Source organism: Malania oleifera, chromosome 3 (assembly GCF_029873635.1).
Source record: "Malania oleifera isolate guangnan ecotype guangnan chromosome 3, ASM2987363v1, whole genome shotgun sequence".
Taxonomy (NCBI): Eukaryota; Viridiplantae; Streptophyta; class Magnoliopsida; order Santalales; family Ximeniaceae; genus Malania; species Malania oleifera.
In genome coordinates this window covers 50,813,710-50,828,184 of record NC_080419.1, presented here as the reverse complement: position 1 = coordinate 50,828,184, position 14,475 = coordinate 50,813,710, and the positions used below count along the sequence as shown (strand labels likewise).

Below are 14,475 nucleotides of genomic sequence, written 5' to 3'. Positions count from 1 at the left end.
ACAGTCCATAATAATATTACATCCCATAATGAATAAAGGGAAAAAGAATTACAAATAAAATAAAAAGCTTCTTCATTCATTGGCACGAACACTGCACGCCATCATGAAATGTCTTTCAATTCGAGGACATGCGCAAGGTGAACCTACATGCAAGCCTTAGTACAACCCTCAATACCAAGAGTATTTTTCATGATCAAAACTGGGTGTGACCTATCAGGTCAACAGCTCCCCCTTTTTGATAATGACAAATACTTTATGCAAAAGTGGGTACAACCAATTAAGAAAGGCTCCCCCCGACTTTATGCATAAAGACAATTAAAACTCAATTTAAATGATTTATCAATGGGTAATTAAATTTGAATTTAGCAATGTACAATGTACCCAGTTTTGCTAATGTGCCCAGTTTTCCCTCTTCTTCCCCTTTTGGCAATAGCAAAAAGGGCTAACTAATGTAGCATGAAAGAAAAGGACTTCATTTAGATATAAAAAGTATATTGGGAGGATTTTTTTTTTTTTTTCAAAAAATTGGCGACATGCAGTTTGAAAATAGACCATTCCCAAAATAACTTTGTACCTAAGTGACCTATTTTGAGTTTCATCCAACAATATATAGCACATTTCAACCAATCAACTCAAAGAGTGCACAAGTCAAAGACTAATATTATCATGCAGCATAAAGGACTTAGCAGATTGAATTTCCTATTCTCCCTCAATTGATGATTATGCAAGGATGAAAATTAATTTTTCATTTGTCTTTCACTCATCCTTTCAAAAATATTATAAAAATTTAATCTATCATAATCATTTTTTATTTTCACTTGCTTGCAAAACTATGCATTCCCACAAGTTATAAAATAAGAGAAGATATGTGGGGCTGATATTGTTATAACTACACGGTAGAAAAATCTGACACAAATTGTTAGAAACCATTAGTTATAAGAAAAATGATACCACTTATTATCCTATTATGGCAATAGTTAAAGTGAAGTAGCTCCCCCTAAGAATATGCATTTTCTTTAAAATTATCTTGAGCATAATGCAAGTATTATTTTGAAGCACAACTCAAGTTTAAGATATTTAGCACTTAGAAAAATTATAGAATATGTGCGATGATTTTGAAAAATTTTGGTAGTATTTTGTTTGAAAATATAACTTACCCCATAAAAACTTGCCTACTTCAAAGCATTCAAATATATATCCACAAGCAGCTCTAGAAGATTTAAGTTTTAAATGAGCTAAGTACAGATAATTTACAATCCAAAACCAAATTTTCATGCACATATATATTGAATTTTGGAAAATATTTCAACATTTTTGGGAAAATGTCTACAAAAAAATTCGGCAGCATATCGTCTGTAAATAGGACATTTCTCAAATTAACTTGCACAAAAGGATTCTCAAACAAGCAATATATCAAGTGTTTTGAGCATGCGAGAACCTAATTCTACCAGAAGGCAATTCTCAATCACTGCATCTGCCATGTAGGAGGCTTTCATCACAAGCATGCATTTCAGTAGAATAATCAAGTAAGTATATAAAGCATGCAAGCCAATCATCATTAGAGGTGTATATATAAGCATGATCAAAATGGCAATCACCATAACAAAGTATTAATATCAATCTGTGTATGTGTGTGGTGAATGTGCACAACTGAAAGAGTAAAAATAAAAAGCATTTTAAAGTTATTACAACCCCAAATCTATATGTATAAATATATGTGTATGTAGATAACTTATAAAATGGATAAAGTACGGATAGAGTGTGCAGCGGCTAATCCTTACGACTCATCTCTAAGTCTCCCCATCATTGTGATCGTTGTCCTCATCACCACTCATCTCCATCTGATCCTCCCCAATATCCTCATCATTCGTCTCTCTCAAGCACTCACCGAGGATATGAAAGTTCTCCTGTACATCGGACTGGAACTCGGAGAAATTGCCATAGAGAGCATCAAGTCTAGCCTGGGAGGAGGACACCTGCTCTGTCATGGAGGTCTTGAACTCCTAAAATGATGCTGTGAGATCGGTGATGGTCTCCATGATCTCAGCATTAGATAGCAAATTGGGCAACTTCTGTGGGATCTCTTGAGCTCCTAGACCTCTCTCGGGAACAGTGGACAACGACATGTTGCCGGCGAGCTCGTACCCCATTTCAAGGCAGTAGAGTTAAGGATGTTAGAGGGCATAACTTTCTTGATATTTGCAAATGTAGTCTTGGTAACCCTTTCCCTAACAAACAGTCTAGACAGAATACCACCGTAGGGCAGTATGATCCTCTTTCCCGCAGTTTTAACAAACATCCATCAGAGGATTAATCTAGGGAGATCTAACTTCTTTCTCATGAATAGGCACCATATCACGAATCAATCCAAATAATAAATGTGATCCTTGGATCCCGACTATGGTAGTATATTGTACGAAATCAGGTGGTGTACCACCTTTTCCTCCAAAGTCAAAAATTTGTAGCTAGGTGTGTGTGCTAAGTCAGTTACAAGATGCAACATAACAAGGTTCACAAAAGTGCTCACCATAAAGTCACGAATCAGGACAAACAAAGTCGCCACGTTGGATGTCAAAACGCCTCAGCTAGGTATGCATCATACAAGGAGATGTCAGTTTCAAGTACCTGAGAATAATAACCTTGGCCTTCCTGCCCAAGGTTGGCATAGAACAGCCGGACGAGCAGAGGATACATACCCTTAGGCTGGAAAGCAATGAACTCGTACCAACCCTAGTACCTAAACATGTCCAACACATTGTTGAAGTGAGTTTGAATAAATTCAATGTCTAGGATCTTACCGAGGATGGGATCCTTGAGGTGGAAAACTTTATCATACTTGATCCGTCTCTTGGGTGTACGATGCCATTGCTCAAGTGGAATGCCTACCACAATGCGTCTATGGTCTCTCGACATGGTGAGAGGAAGTTTTCCAAAAAGGCACTAGGCTAGAAATGAAAAATGGAGTGGCTGGAAGTGAGGAAGTGTAAGAGAACTCTCAAGAGTGGATGAAAAAAATGGACAGTTAGCATAGATTTTCTTATATAGCAGCGCGGTTCGAGCGCCTAAGCATGGGTTCGGTCACCCAAACTACAATAATTGAAGAGCCCATGGAGTCTGCTCGGTTGATCGAACAATGGTTCGGTTGGCTGAAGTTTAAGCGCCTTTTTACAAAATGGAGGCTCGACAACCTGAACTCAAAATAAACTGCAGAGTTTGGTAGCCCGAAATGCCCATTTGGTTACCCGAAAATAAATTTGGTTACCCGAACCTAGTTCGACAACTTGGAAGAATTTGAACTATAAAGTTCAGTAGCCTGAGTGATGGTTAACGCCTTGGTCAGACTTACAAGTTCGGTCGCTCAAGTGCCAAAGCACAAATGGGTTCAGTAGCCCAAACTTGGTTTACATTTTTCCTTTGACCAATTCCCACATGGAAAGACCCCTATGATTTAAATATAAAATCTAGGGTTTTATGGAGTCCTCCTAACCTACTTTATGGATGCAAGGGAACACCTAAGGAACAATAAGAGATGGGATCGAATTTCACTCTTCAAACTTGGTTTATTTTAACACCCTTTCTTTTAAACACACAGTCAAATTTGGTATGACCCCTCTTTTTACATAGTGCACAATACGTATGGGTGTATGGATCGGAAGAGGTATTGGCATAATCTTTGGACTCCCTAACAAAGTACCCCATGTATAGGTTTTTCTTCTTCCTATTTCTAATTCCGTTATAACCTATACCTTCCCTATCTAAGGCCATTTTCTATGATCCTAACAACTTATCAAAGTTGTCCTTACCTCTAATGAAAGTGTAAATGATATTAGACTGGTTCACAAGTTTCTTTTCTAACTCTTTTATTTTCAAATTTTTAAGACCCTTGCAAACATCTTGAAGTTTAATGAATTCCTTAGTCATATTGTTTGCTTTTTGTTCAAGTTCTGCAATCAAATGGTCTTTATTATTATCATTAGAAATTTTAGATTTCAAGACAATCAATTTTTTTTCTATTGATTCATTCTTGCTTACCAGTCTTTTAATTTTCAGGTCATTTTCTTTTTCAACAAGAACTTTAGATTCACATTCTTTCATGCATGCTTCATACTTGTTTTCCAAAATAGAATATTTCTTATTACATTTAACAAGTAACTTATGAGTCCTAACATATTCAATCTGCAATTCTTCATAAGTTTGCATGCTTTCATCATCAGTACTATCATATGAATCACAACCAGACACGTCATTCAAATCAACACATGAATCATTTACAGATTTATCTTCTAAAACAGAAGGAATAGAGATAACCTCATTATCAGTTAAAGCAACAAAGCACTGGTTACCTCCTTCAAGATCAATAGAGCTTGAGTCACACGGAGAGATCACCTTGTTTTACATGGGTACTCCATATATCCTCTCAAGTTCATCCCAGATCTCCTTAACATTGCTACACGTCATAACGTAACATAAAATATTAGAATCCAAAGCATGTAGTAAGGTATTCATGGCATCAAAATTTACCTGCACTAAGTTCCTATCGTGATCATTCAAATCATACTTAGATTTAGGAACACTAGTACAACCAATGGATTTAACAGGCACACTATCACCCTGATCAATGACATTCCAAAATTTCAAATTTAAAGCTTTCACAAACACAGTCATTCTAAATTTCCATACATCATAGTTATCACCACAGAATACTAGTGGATGTGTGATCAATCTTCCCTCACATAAAGGGGATGCACTAACACGAGTCATCATGATCTTTTACTAAATGACGTTTAAGTTTAAGTTACGAGGCTCTTATACCAATTGTTAGCTTTGGTGCAACCCCAAAACGGGGATGAATTGGGTATTTAAAAAATTGTCGCCTAGGTAAACTGGTTTTATAACAGTAGTACACAACCTAGGGTTAGTCTATGCAATCAGTAAATAGACATACACGTGCAATAAAGTGCAAAAAAGTAAACAATACACACAATATGTTATCGAGGTTTGACCAAATTACCTACATTCCCGCCTTGGCTACACCAATACAAGGATTCCACTATGGCTCACTTAAACTGGTGGAGTGACACCTAATACAACATGCCTTACCAAGGTGGCACACCTAACTTTCCTAATCGGGTGTAAACCAATCTAGGACTATTCCACATGGCTAGTCTTCCTCTTCAGGCCCACACCTAGAATACAACAAATGATATTAAATTTTTGTACACGAAAATACGCTTCTTCACAAGCAGATATTTACACTAATATAGCTCAAGCAATAATGCAAGCATGTATGACATATAAATATGCTCAATGCTCTAATGTGTGCTAAACACTCAGTCAAGTATAGATAATCAATCAATGATCAAGAGTGCAAACCTAAGTAAGATTTGAAACACAATAGTTGAATATCTCAATATTCGATCAAGGTTTCAAATATGTTAGCACGTTGATTCAAACAAACTCAGCAAGTGTTCTCAATATACTAAGCACAAGGAGTGTTTGAATGTAAGCTTTGAAAATGATTTTTACACACAAAAATATAGGCTTATGTGTCTTGCAATGACAATGCAAGAACCACAACCTTCTAAGTCTTCCTACACAAGATTTATCAAATGAAATTTGTGGAATAATTTAATGTTATACTCTCAAATAGAATCAATCAAACAATATAGCTAATGAGAGTACTAGCTAGGAAGATTAAGTACAATCACTTTAGAAATACTCACAACACTTAATAGATCAAGGAAAATGAAGTTCTAGAGTGTTTGGGAGTAGTATAGGCTAAAAGAAATTTTTGAATTTTAGAGAATTTTGGCTTTAATCAAATTGCCAATCCTTTTTCTAATTATTGCAATGAACATGTATATATAGGCAAGGGGTAATTTTTGACAGCTAGGGACTCGATGGGGATAATGAGAAAAGTTTAAAACAAGTTTAGAGAAATTAACCTAGTTTACCCCTTTTAATTTTCAGTAAAAATTAATTTAACCCGCAAGTTTCGGGTGCCCAGTCAAAGGTTTAGGTGCCCGAATAGACTCAGTCAAAAAATTAATTTTTAAAGGTTCAGGTGCCCGAAGTTAGGGTCGATTGGCTGAAAAAAAGATAGAAACTTTATATCCGTGGTTTGGGTGCCCGAAGCTGATTTCAGTTAACCAAACCAAGAAGTTTGGTCGCACGAGGTCTGTTTGAACGCGAAGGTTCGGGCACTCGGGTTGGTGAAAAGTGTTTTGACATGTTTTGGGTGACCAAGGAGGATATGTTTAAATTGGTTCGGTCTGCTGAACAAGAAGTCAATAATTTGACTTTGTCCGAGGTTCGGTCGCCTGAGGCACTTTAAACGCCACAGGTTCGGTCACCCGAGCTCTCTCAAGATTTTTAATTTAAGATCCAACTAGGGTCTGTTTGAGCATACCGACCTATCATGCATTATGCAAATTATTACAAGCCATATGAATGTACAATCCATAATAATATTACATCTCAGAATGAATAAAGTGAAAAGGAATTACAAATAAAATACAAAACTTCTTCATTCATCGGCACAAACACTACACGCCATCATGATATGTCTTTCAGTTTGAGGATGTGTGTAAGGTGAACCTACATGCAAGCCTTAATACAACCATCAATACCAAGAATATTTGTCATGATCAAAATTGGGTGTGACTTATCAGGTCAAAAGTCGCGCCCTTTTGATGATAACAAATACTTTATGCAAAAGTGGGTACAGCCAAGAAAAGCTCCCCCTCACTTTATGCATAAAGACAATTAAAACTCAATTTAAATGATTTATCAATGGGTAATTAAATTTGAATTTAGCAGTGTACAATGTACCCAGTTTTGCCAATGTGCCCAGTTTTCCCTCTTCTCCCCCTTTTGGCAACAGCAAAAAGGGCTAACTAATGTAGCATGAAGGCAAAGGACTTCATTTAGATACAAAAAGTATATTGGGAGGATTTAAAAAAAAAAAATTTGGTGACATGTCATTTGAAAATAGACCATTCCCAAGATAACTTTGTACCTAAGTGACCTGTTTTGAGTTTTAACCAACAATATATAGCACATTTCAACCAGACAACACAAAGAGTACACAAGTCAAATACTAATATTATCAAGCAGCACAAAGGACTTAGCAGTTTGAATTTCATATTCTCCCTCAATAGATCAACGAAAATGAAGTTCTAGAGTGTTTGGGAGTAGTATATGCTAAAAAGAGATTTTTGAATTTGAGAGAATTTTGGCCTTAATTGAATTGCTAATCCCTTTTCTAATTATTGCAAATGAACATGTATACATAGGCAATGGGTAATTTTTGAGCGTTAGGGACTCAATAGGGATGACTAGAAAAGTTTAAAATAAGTTTAGAAAAATTAACCCAGTTTACCCCTGTTAATTTTCAGTAAAAATTAATTTAATCCGCGAGTTTCGAGTGCCCAGTCAGAGGTTCGGGTGCTCGAATAGACTCAGTCAGAAAATCAATTTTTAAAGGTCTGGGTGCCCGAAGTCAGGGTCGGTTGGCTGAACAAAAGGCAGAAACTTTCTATCCGCGGTTCGAGTGCCCAAAGTTGAGTTCGATTAACCAAACAAGCAAGTTTGTTCACTCAAGGTCTTTTTGAACGCGAAGGTTCAGGCACCTAGGTTGGTGAAAAGTGTTCTGACATAGGTTCGGGTGACCAAGGAGGAAACATTCAAATTGGTTCGGTCTACCAAACAAGAAGTCAACAATTTGACTTTTTCCAAGGTTCGGTCACCCAAGGCATTTTAAACGCCACATGTTTGGTCGCCTGAGCTCTCTCAATATTTTCAATTTAAGGTCCAATTTTTCCTTATTTAATTCCCTAGATATAATAAAGTGATGTTAAGGACTATATGCACTAAGTGTAGGTACCTAAGGTCCAACTAGGGTCTGTTTGAGCATACCTACCTATCATACATGATGCAAATTATTACAAGTCATAGGAGTGTACAGTCCATAATAATATCACATCCCATAATGAAGAAAATGAAAAATAATTACAAATACAATACAAAACTTCTTCATTCATCGACACGAACACCGCACGCCATCATGATATGTCTTTCAGTTCAAGGACGCGTACAAGGTGAACCTGCATGCAAGCCTTAGTACAACCATCCGTACCAAGAGTATTTGTCATGATCAAAATTGGGTGTGACCTATCAAGTCAACAATCTGTTAATCAAGAAACATATCATATTCATTACCTCTGCCCATAAGTTCTTTGCAAGTCTTGCATTTAACCTGAGACACCGAACTCTTTTAGTTATTATTTTGTTCATCCTTTCTGCCACACCATTCTATTGTGGTATCTTTCGTACTACGGAGTGTCTTCTAATGCGATGCTGCTCACACAACTTTGTGAACTTGAATCTGTGTACCTAACCATTATCAGACCTGAGGCATTTGATCTTTCTCCCGGTCTAGTTTTCCACTTCATCTTTCCACAACTTGAACTTGGAAAATGTCTATGACTTGTGCCATATGAAGTACACTGAGACCTTTCGTGAGTAATCATCAATAAAACTCACGAAATACATATGTCCTCCCAGTGATGCTACCCTTACTTGCTCCCAAACATCTGAATAAATATAGACAAGAATTCCCTCCATCTTGTGTGTGTCTGTCTTGAATTACACCCTATTTTGTTTCCCAAGAACACAATACCTGCAGAAATTCATTTTACATGTTTTGACACCCTTCAAAATATTTCTTTTATGAAGCTCCATCATCCCATGCGCACCCATATGCCCTAACTACATATGCCAAAAAATAGTACTATTTGACTCAGATTCTGCAGCTGTAGCTCCACCTAAAACTGCGCTACCTACCAGTGTATAGATATTTTCTGTTAATTTCTGTCCCTTCATCAAGGTTAAGACACCTTTACTTACCTTCATTACTCCACTTGCAAATGTGTAATTAAACTCATTACAATCTAAATTGTCTAATGAAATCAGATTCTTCCTTAAATCTGGTGCATACCTAACATCACATAAAGTTCTAACAACACCATAAAACATTTTAATTCTGATATTCCCTATTCCAACAATTTTGCATGATGCATCGTTACCCATTAGAATAAAATTAGAATTTACTAACCTGTAGGTGTCAAACCAATCTTTATTGGGTGTCATGTGATAGGAGCACACTGAATCCAAAATCCAAGAATCTGTGAAATGATATATATGAACCAAATGAAATAGAAAGCATATCCTTGTCACTACACTCCAAGTCTCCTTATTCTACTACATTCGCAGATTTTGATGAACCCTCTTTATTTTTCTCCATTCCTTTTCTTTTTCTCTAGATAACCTAGTTTTATGTACCCCTTTTAACCGCACTTAAAATACCATATATCCTTCCTCTTCCTAGAATTGGACCGAGATTTATTGCTAATTGATCCGCTCCAGAACTTGTTTCTCCCATGTTCCTGGTTACCCTTCACCACAAGGCCTTCACCATGTAGATTCTTATCGATGGCTTTCTTCCTCTTATGAAAACCTAAAAGAGCACTTATGATCTCCTCCAATTCGAGAGTTTCCTTTCCTCATATCAGAATCGAAACCAAATTTTCATGCATAGGAGATGCAGGTAGGGAATTCAACAACATCAAAGCCTTGTATTTGTCTTCAAACTTCACATCAACTCGCTTCAAATCATTAATAATCTAATTAAACACGTTGATGTGCTGGTTCAGATCTAAACCCTTTAACATCTTAAGCCCATACAAGTTCTGCTTAAAATAAAGTTTGTTCGTCAATTGGAAATATATTGACTTTCCAGTTCCTTCCAATTGATGTAGTCCATGCATTCCGTATAATGCCTTCACCATTCATTGATGCACTAACAAATCCTTGACCCTCCTCTACCATAGTCTGAAATTCCTGATCCATCAAACTTGACAATGTCAAACTTTGCAGAAGAAAACCCAGTCATTGTAACCAATAGCTTTGATACCAATTGTTGTGCAATGAACTGCGTGGAAATGATCGTGCAGTGCAGCAATCATGATAAACTATACATAAACACACAAAGATTAATGAAACCAACAAAGACACAAGAATTTAACGTGGTTCTCCAGAATGCCTATTCCCACAAGAGCAAGTGGTGACTGAAATTCACCATCTATCAAAAAATAGGGTTACAACATTGTATTTATGCTAACCCTACACGTATAAAGGGATTAAAAAATCCCCAAATATCCCTGTATCAATCTCTAAATGATTTGGCTCCATATCCCCAACCTATTGATATTCCTAGTTCAAATTTCAAAAATAGCATTGCACAAAACCATTGATGGTTTCATCACAAAAATGTCGATGGTTTCATCAAACCATCGACGGTTTTCTTCCTAATTAGCATCTACCTGAAATCATCGATGTAATTGTTAATGGACTATGCAAAGTCATTGACAAATTATGCAAAACCGGCGACAATTTTCTTCCTAATTTGGCTTCGGCTTGAAACCGTCGATGTAACCATCAAACCGCAGACAATATTTCTTCAGACCAACTTCCTATTTTTCCTTAGTCTGCTTTCTTTGTACTTGTGTATCACTTAATATGAGTCACGAACTTCAACAAAATATAAAAATTTATAAATAAAATTTTGATTGTAGTCATCATTAATATTTAGTTTTTCTTAATCTTTAGTCATATTAAAATAATATTTTTATTTTGGATAGAATAGAAAAAAAATATAAAAGTAATAAGTTTTCCTCTTATTTTGCTTTCTTTTTTTTTTTTTAAGAAAAATATTTGATCCAAACGAACCTTACAAACTATTCCCTCTTTATGTTGGCACTGTGCATAATGTATTAGTGTAGGACAGATACTAGTGAGCACCTCTTCTTTAATTTGTTAGCTCTCTTGTACCTAGTATAGGAAAAACTTAGTAAGAAAAATATTCACTCTTCCTAAAAGACCTATTAAGTGTAAGAAAAATAAGTCCAAAGAAATTAAGTTGCCTTTAACTTATGTGTTGTCAATTCTTAGAAAAAAATTTAATGAAAATTTAATAACAGTGATTAAGAAATACAATAATTTAAGAAAAAGTTACTCATGTAAAAGTTTGTGTTGTTCTATCCAACATTGAATAAGATAATAGATTCTTTTCTTTTACCATTATATGTTATTTGTTATATTGTGCTAGTTCATATTCTTTTGTAGGCTATTAAGTCTTTATAAAAATACATTTCTATTCCTAATAATACATCTTGTAATCTAAGGTAATGTTTGGGAGTATAAATTTTGGGATTTAAATTTACATTGTATAGATTTGGTGGTTTGAAATTCAATACAAATTTGTATTTAATTTTATTCAAATATGCACAAATCTAAATTAATGATTTAGATTCTATGCTCCCAAATAGAGAGTTAATATAATCATAGTTTGAGTGAAGATTACCTTTTTTTTTTTTTTTTTTTCCATTTGGTCTTTTCCCTTCACATCTATTTTGATTAACAATTTTATTTGGAAAAAAAAAAAGAAAAAAAAAATATATTTTCCACTATATTTTCTCTCTACCTCAAATATAAAAACATTAATTTATTATAATTTGACTAAAAATTTATAAATTAAATATTACTCATTTGTAAAATAAAAAATTTTAATTTATTGATTTGTTATATATTTTATTTTCTTTCACATTTTTTTATAAGTACCAAGTTTGAAAAGTTTTATTTTTTTCATCATATTTTCCAATTTCTAAGTGAAGTCTAACCCAATAAGAAGTAAATCCAATTTCTTCATGGCTTTAACTTCTTATATCTTTTTATTTTATTCAATTGACCAAATGTAATAAGCTAGAGAGCAAAACTAGGCATGTGAGATCTACATGTAATTTTTCCACAATGTAGAATGATTTTATTTCAAAGGTGAAACAATAAGTGCACAAATTAAAGATAATACTTTGGTATTTAAGTGAAGAAGGATAGATGGGCAAACTGTTATCTTGTTGGATTAGTCAAGTGTCCAAAGAATTTAGGACATCATCGTTTCAAATATATATATATAAATTCAATTGTTGTGTTTTGGGTACAACTTTTTAAATTTAAATTTAAATTTGTATGAATTTGGAAAAAAAAAAATTATTTAGCTGAATTTTATATTACAATTTGTTTAAATTCTCACAAAATTAAATCCAAGACTTGTGTACAACATAGGCAAGTGAAGAGTTCTGTGATTATCTTGTAGGGACATTCTCATGGAGTACTCCAAGCAAACAATGAAGTTGGGATTTTCATTGTTCGGCTTACTGTCAGAGGCTCTTGGGCTAAGTCCAAACCACCTGAAAGACATGGGGTGTGCTGAGGGACTTGCCTTCTTGAGTCATTATTACCCGCCTTGTCCTCAACCGGAACTAACACTGGGCACAAGCAAGCACGCAGACGGTAACTTCATCACGGTGCTTCTGCAAGACCAGATAGGAGGCCTACAAGTTCTACATAAGGATCAATGGGTTGATGTTCCACCTATGCCTGGAGCCTTGGTCATTAACATTGGAGATCTTCTACAGGCAAGTCTTTGCATCACAATATAACTTCTTCTTCTTTTTTGTATAAAATAAAAGGAGACACTTTTATGAGGAAAAAAAAGGACCTCAAATTGTTTTGAGTCCATTAGAGGCGTATTGGTCTCATCTGTCCCATACACGTTTTCACCTCACTTAAGGTCTGAACTCTGAACTTGACTTTTAAAACTGAAGTTTGTAATGGTAATGTTGGGATGCCGTTTTTATTTGGAAGAAAGAATGTGACCACAGTGAAGGGGGCAAAGATAAAAAAATGTTTTAACAGTTAAGGTTGTTGACTATTGTGTTTTCTGTTTGGGCAAAATTTTCAGCTCATATCCAACGACAGGTTCAAAAGTGTGGAGCATAGAGTATTGGCAAACCGCAAAGGCCCAAGAGTATCAGTCGCTGGCGCTTTTAGCACTGGTTTTCATCCATCTTCGTCAAGACTTTATGGGCCCATCAAGGAATTGTTGTCAGAAGAGAACACTCCTAAGTACAGGGAAACAACAGTGAGAGAGTACAGCGCCCACTTCAGTGCAAAAGGGCTTGATGGGACCCCTGCCTTGGTGCATTTCAGGCTCTAAACTTGACATGTTTTGAGAATAATTATATGGTTTGCAATATCTGTTGCATGTTCTAGACTGCTAGTCTCAAACCGTACTGAGTAAGCCAACGGGCTCCATGACTGGGGATAGTATATACCACCTTTGCTGAAGTAGTGCTTGAAAACTATTTGTTATATATTTACTGTTTGTGAGAAGTGTTGAATGCTTGTTCTATTACTTGTGGCATAAGAAAGTAAAAATATGAATAAAAAAGAAATGTTTGTGCAAAAATGAAGAGAACTAATGCAGTCACTTTGATAGCGCAGATTTTTTTTTTTCGGTAAAAGAGGCCGGCACCTCCTATTTTTATTAGAAAACCCCTCACTTATGGTGGAGGAATACCGTGGTTCCAACTGACTTAACCAATTTATTCAAAACTGTTAAAATTAGAGAAAAATGGGAAAGTGTATGTTTTTCTATATGGAAAGGGTATATTGCTTTAATACTCCCCCTCAAGTTGGAGCATGAAAATCCGTAATGCCCAACTTGCGTGATAAATTTTGGAAATGATCACGACCCAAAGCTTTGGTGAAGATATTGGTAAGCTGACTGTGGGTAGGAATGTGCTTAGTGAAAAAGAGGTCAACTCGTAACTTCTCATGAACAATGTGACAATCGATTTCTATATGTTTTATACATTCATGGAAAACTAGATTCTGGGCAATATGAAGAGCCGCTTGGTTGTCACAATATAAGAGCATAGGCTGAGAGAGAGATCATACTATGAACAGAGAGTGCTTAGTTGAGAAGGAGGGTCTCGGCGAATGCCAGGTTGAGAGAGAGAGTTTCCCGTGAGGCCAACAGTGGCGGTAGAGACAGCTGGAGAGCATGAACTAACAGTCGAAGAGACGAGCCGTGAAAGACGCACGTCGGAGAAGACGCTGATGAGTCGTGACTAAGATAAGTTGGGACGGTAGGAGTGTGGTCCTGTTGGGTGTGTGCGGCAACGATGGCAAGGTAAGAAAAATCTAGGTTAAAATCTAGGTTAAAAACCACATTTTCTCTGATACCATGTTAAAATTAGAGAAAAATAATAATCACTTCTAATTCTTGAATATTACAGTGTATATATATACATGAGAGAATTGAAAAATAGGAAAGTGTATATTTTTCTATATGGAAAGGGTTTATTGCTTTAATAAAAACCAATAAACCAATAACCAACAACCAAACAAATAAATAAGAATTAGACAACTATAAGTGGAAGACTAACAAAACTTTGGAAGGTCTCGGGAAATAAATCATCCACTACAGCCTTCACAAACACCAGCACAAAGCATCACGAGCGCAAGGAAGGAAATCCCAACAATTTCAATCGAATCATTCCCCTGACTTGCTAT

At 35.6% G+C, this 14,475-nt stretch overlaps 1 protein-coding gene across 1 annotated transcript in view; it reads left to right on the top strand.

The window, feature by feature from the left end:
* Positions 1-13,309, top strand: part of LOC131151768 (1-aminocyclopropane-1-carboxylate oxidase homolog 1-like) — a 43,244-nt gene extending 29,935 nt beyond the window's left edge. Inside the window, exons 2-3 of the mRNA XM_058103170.1 lie at positions 12,212-12,533; positions 12,860-13,309. Of these exons, the coding sequence (XP_057959153.1) occupies positions 12,212-12,533; positions 12,860-13,114 (577 nt within the window). The 3' untranslated portion in view covers positions 13,115-13,309. The remainder of the gene's footprint in view (positions 1-12,211; positions 12,534-12,859) is intronic.
* Positions 13,310-14,475: the final 1,166 nt, after the last annotated feature.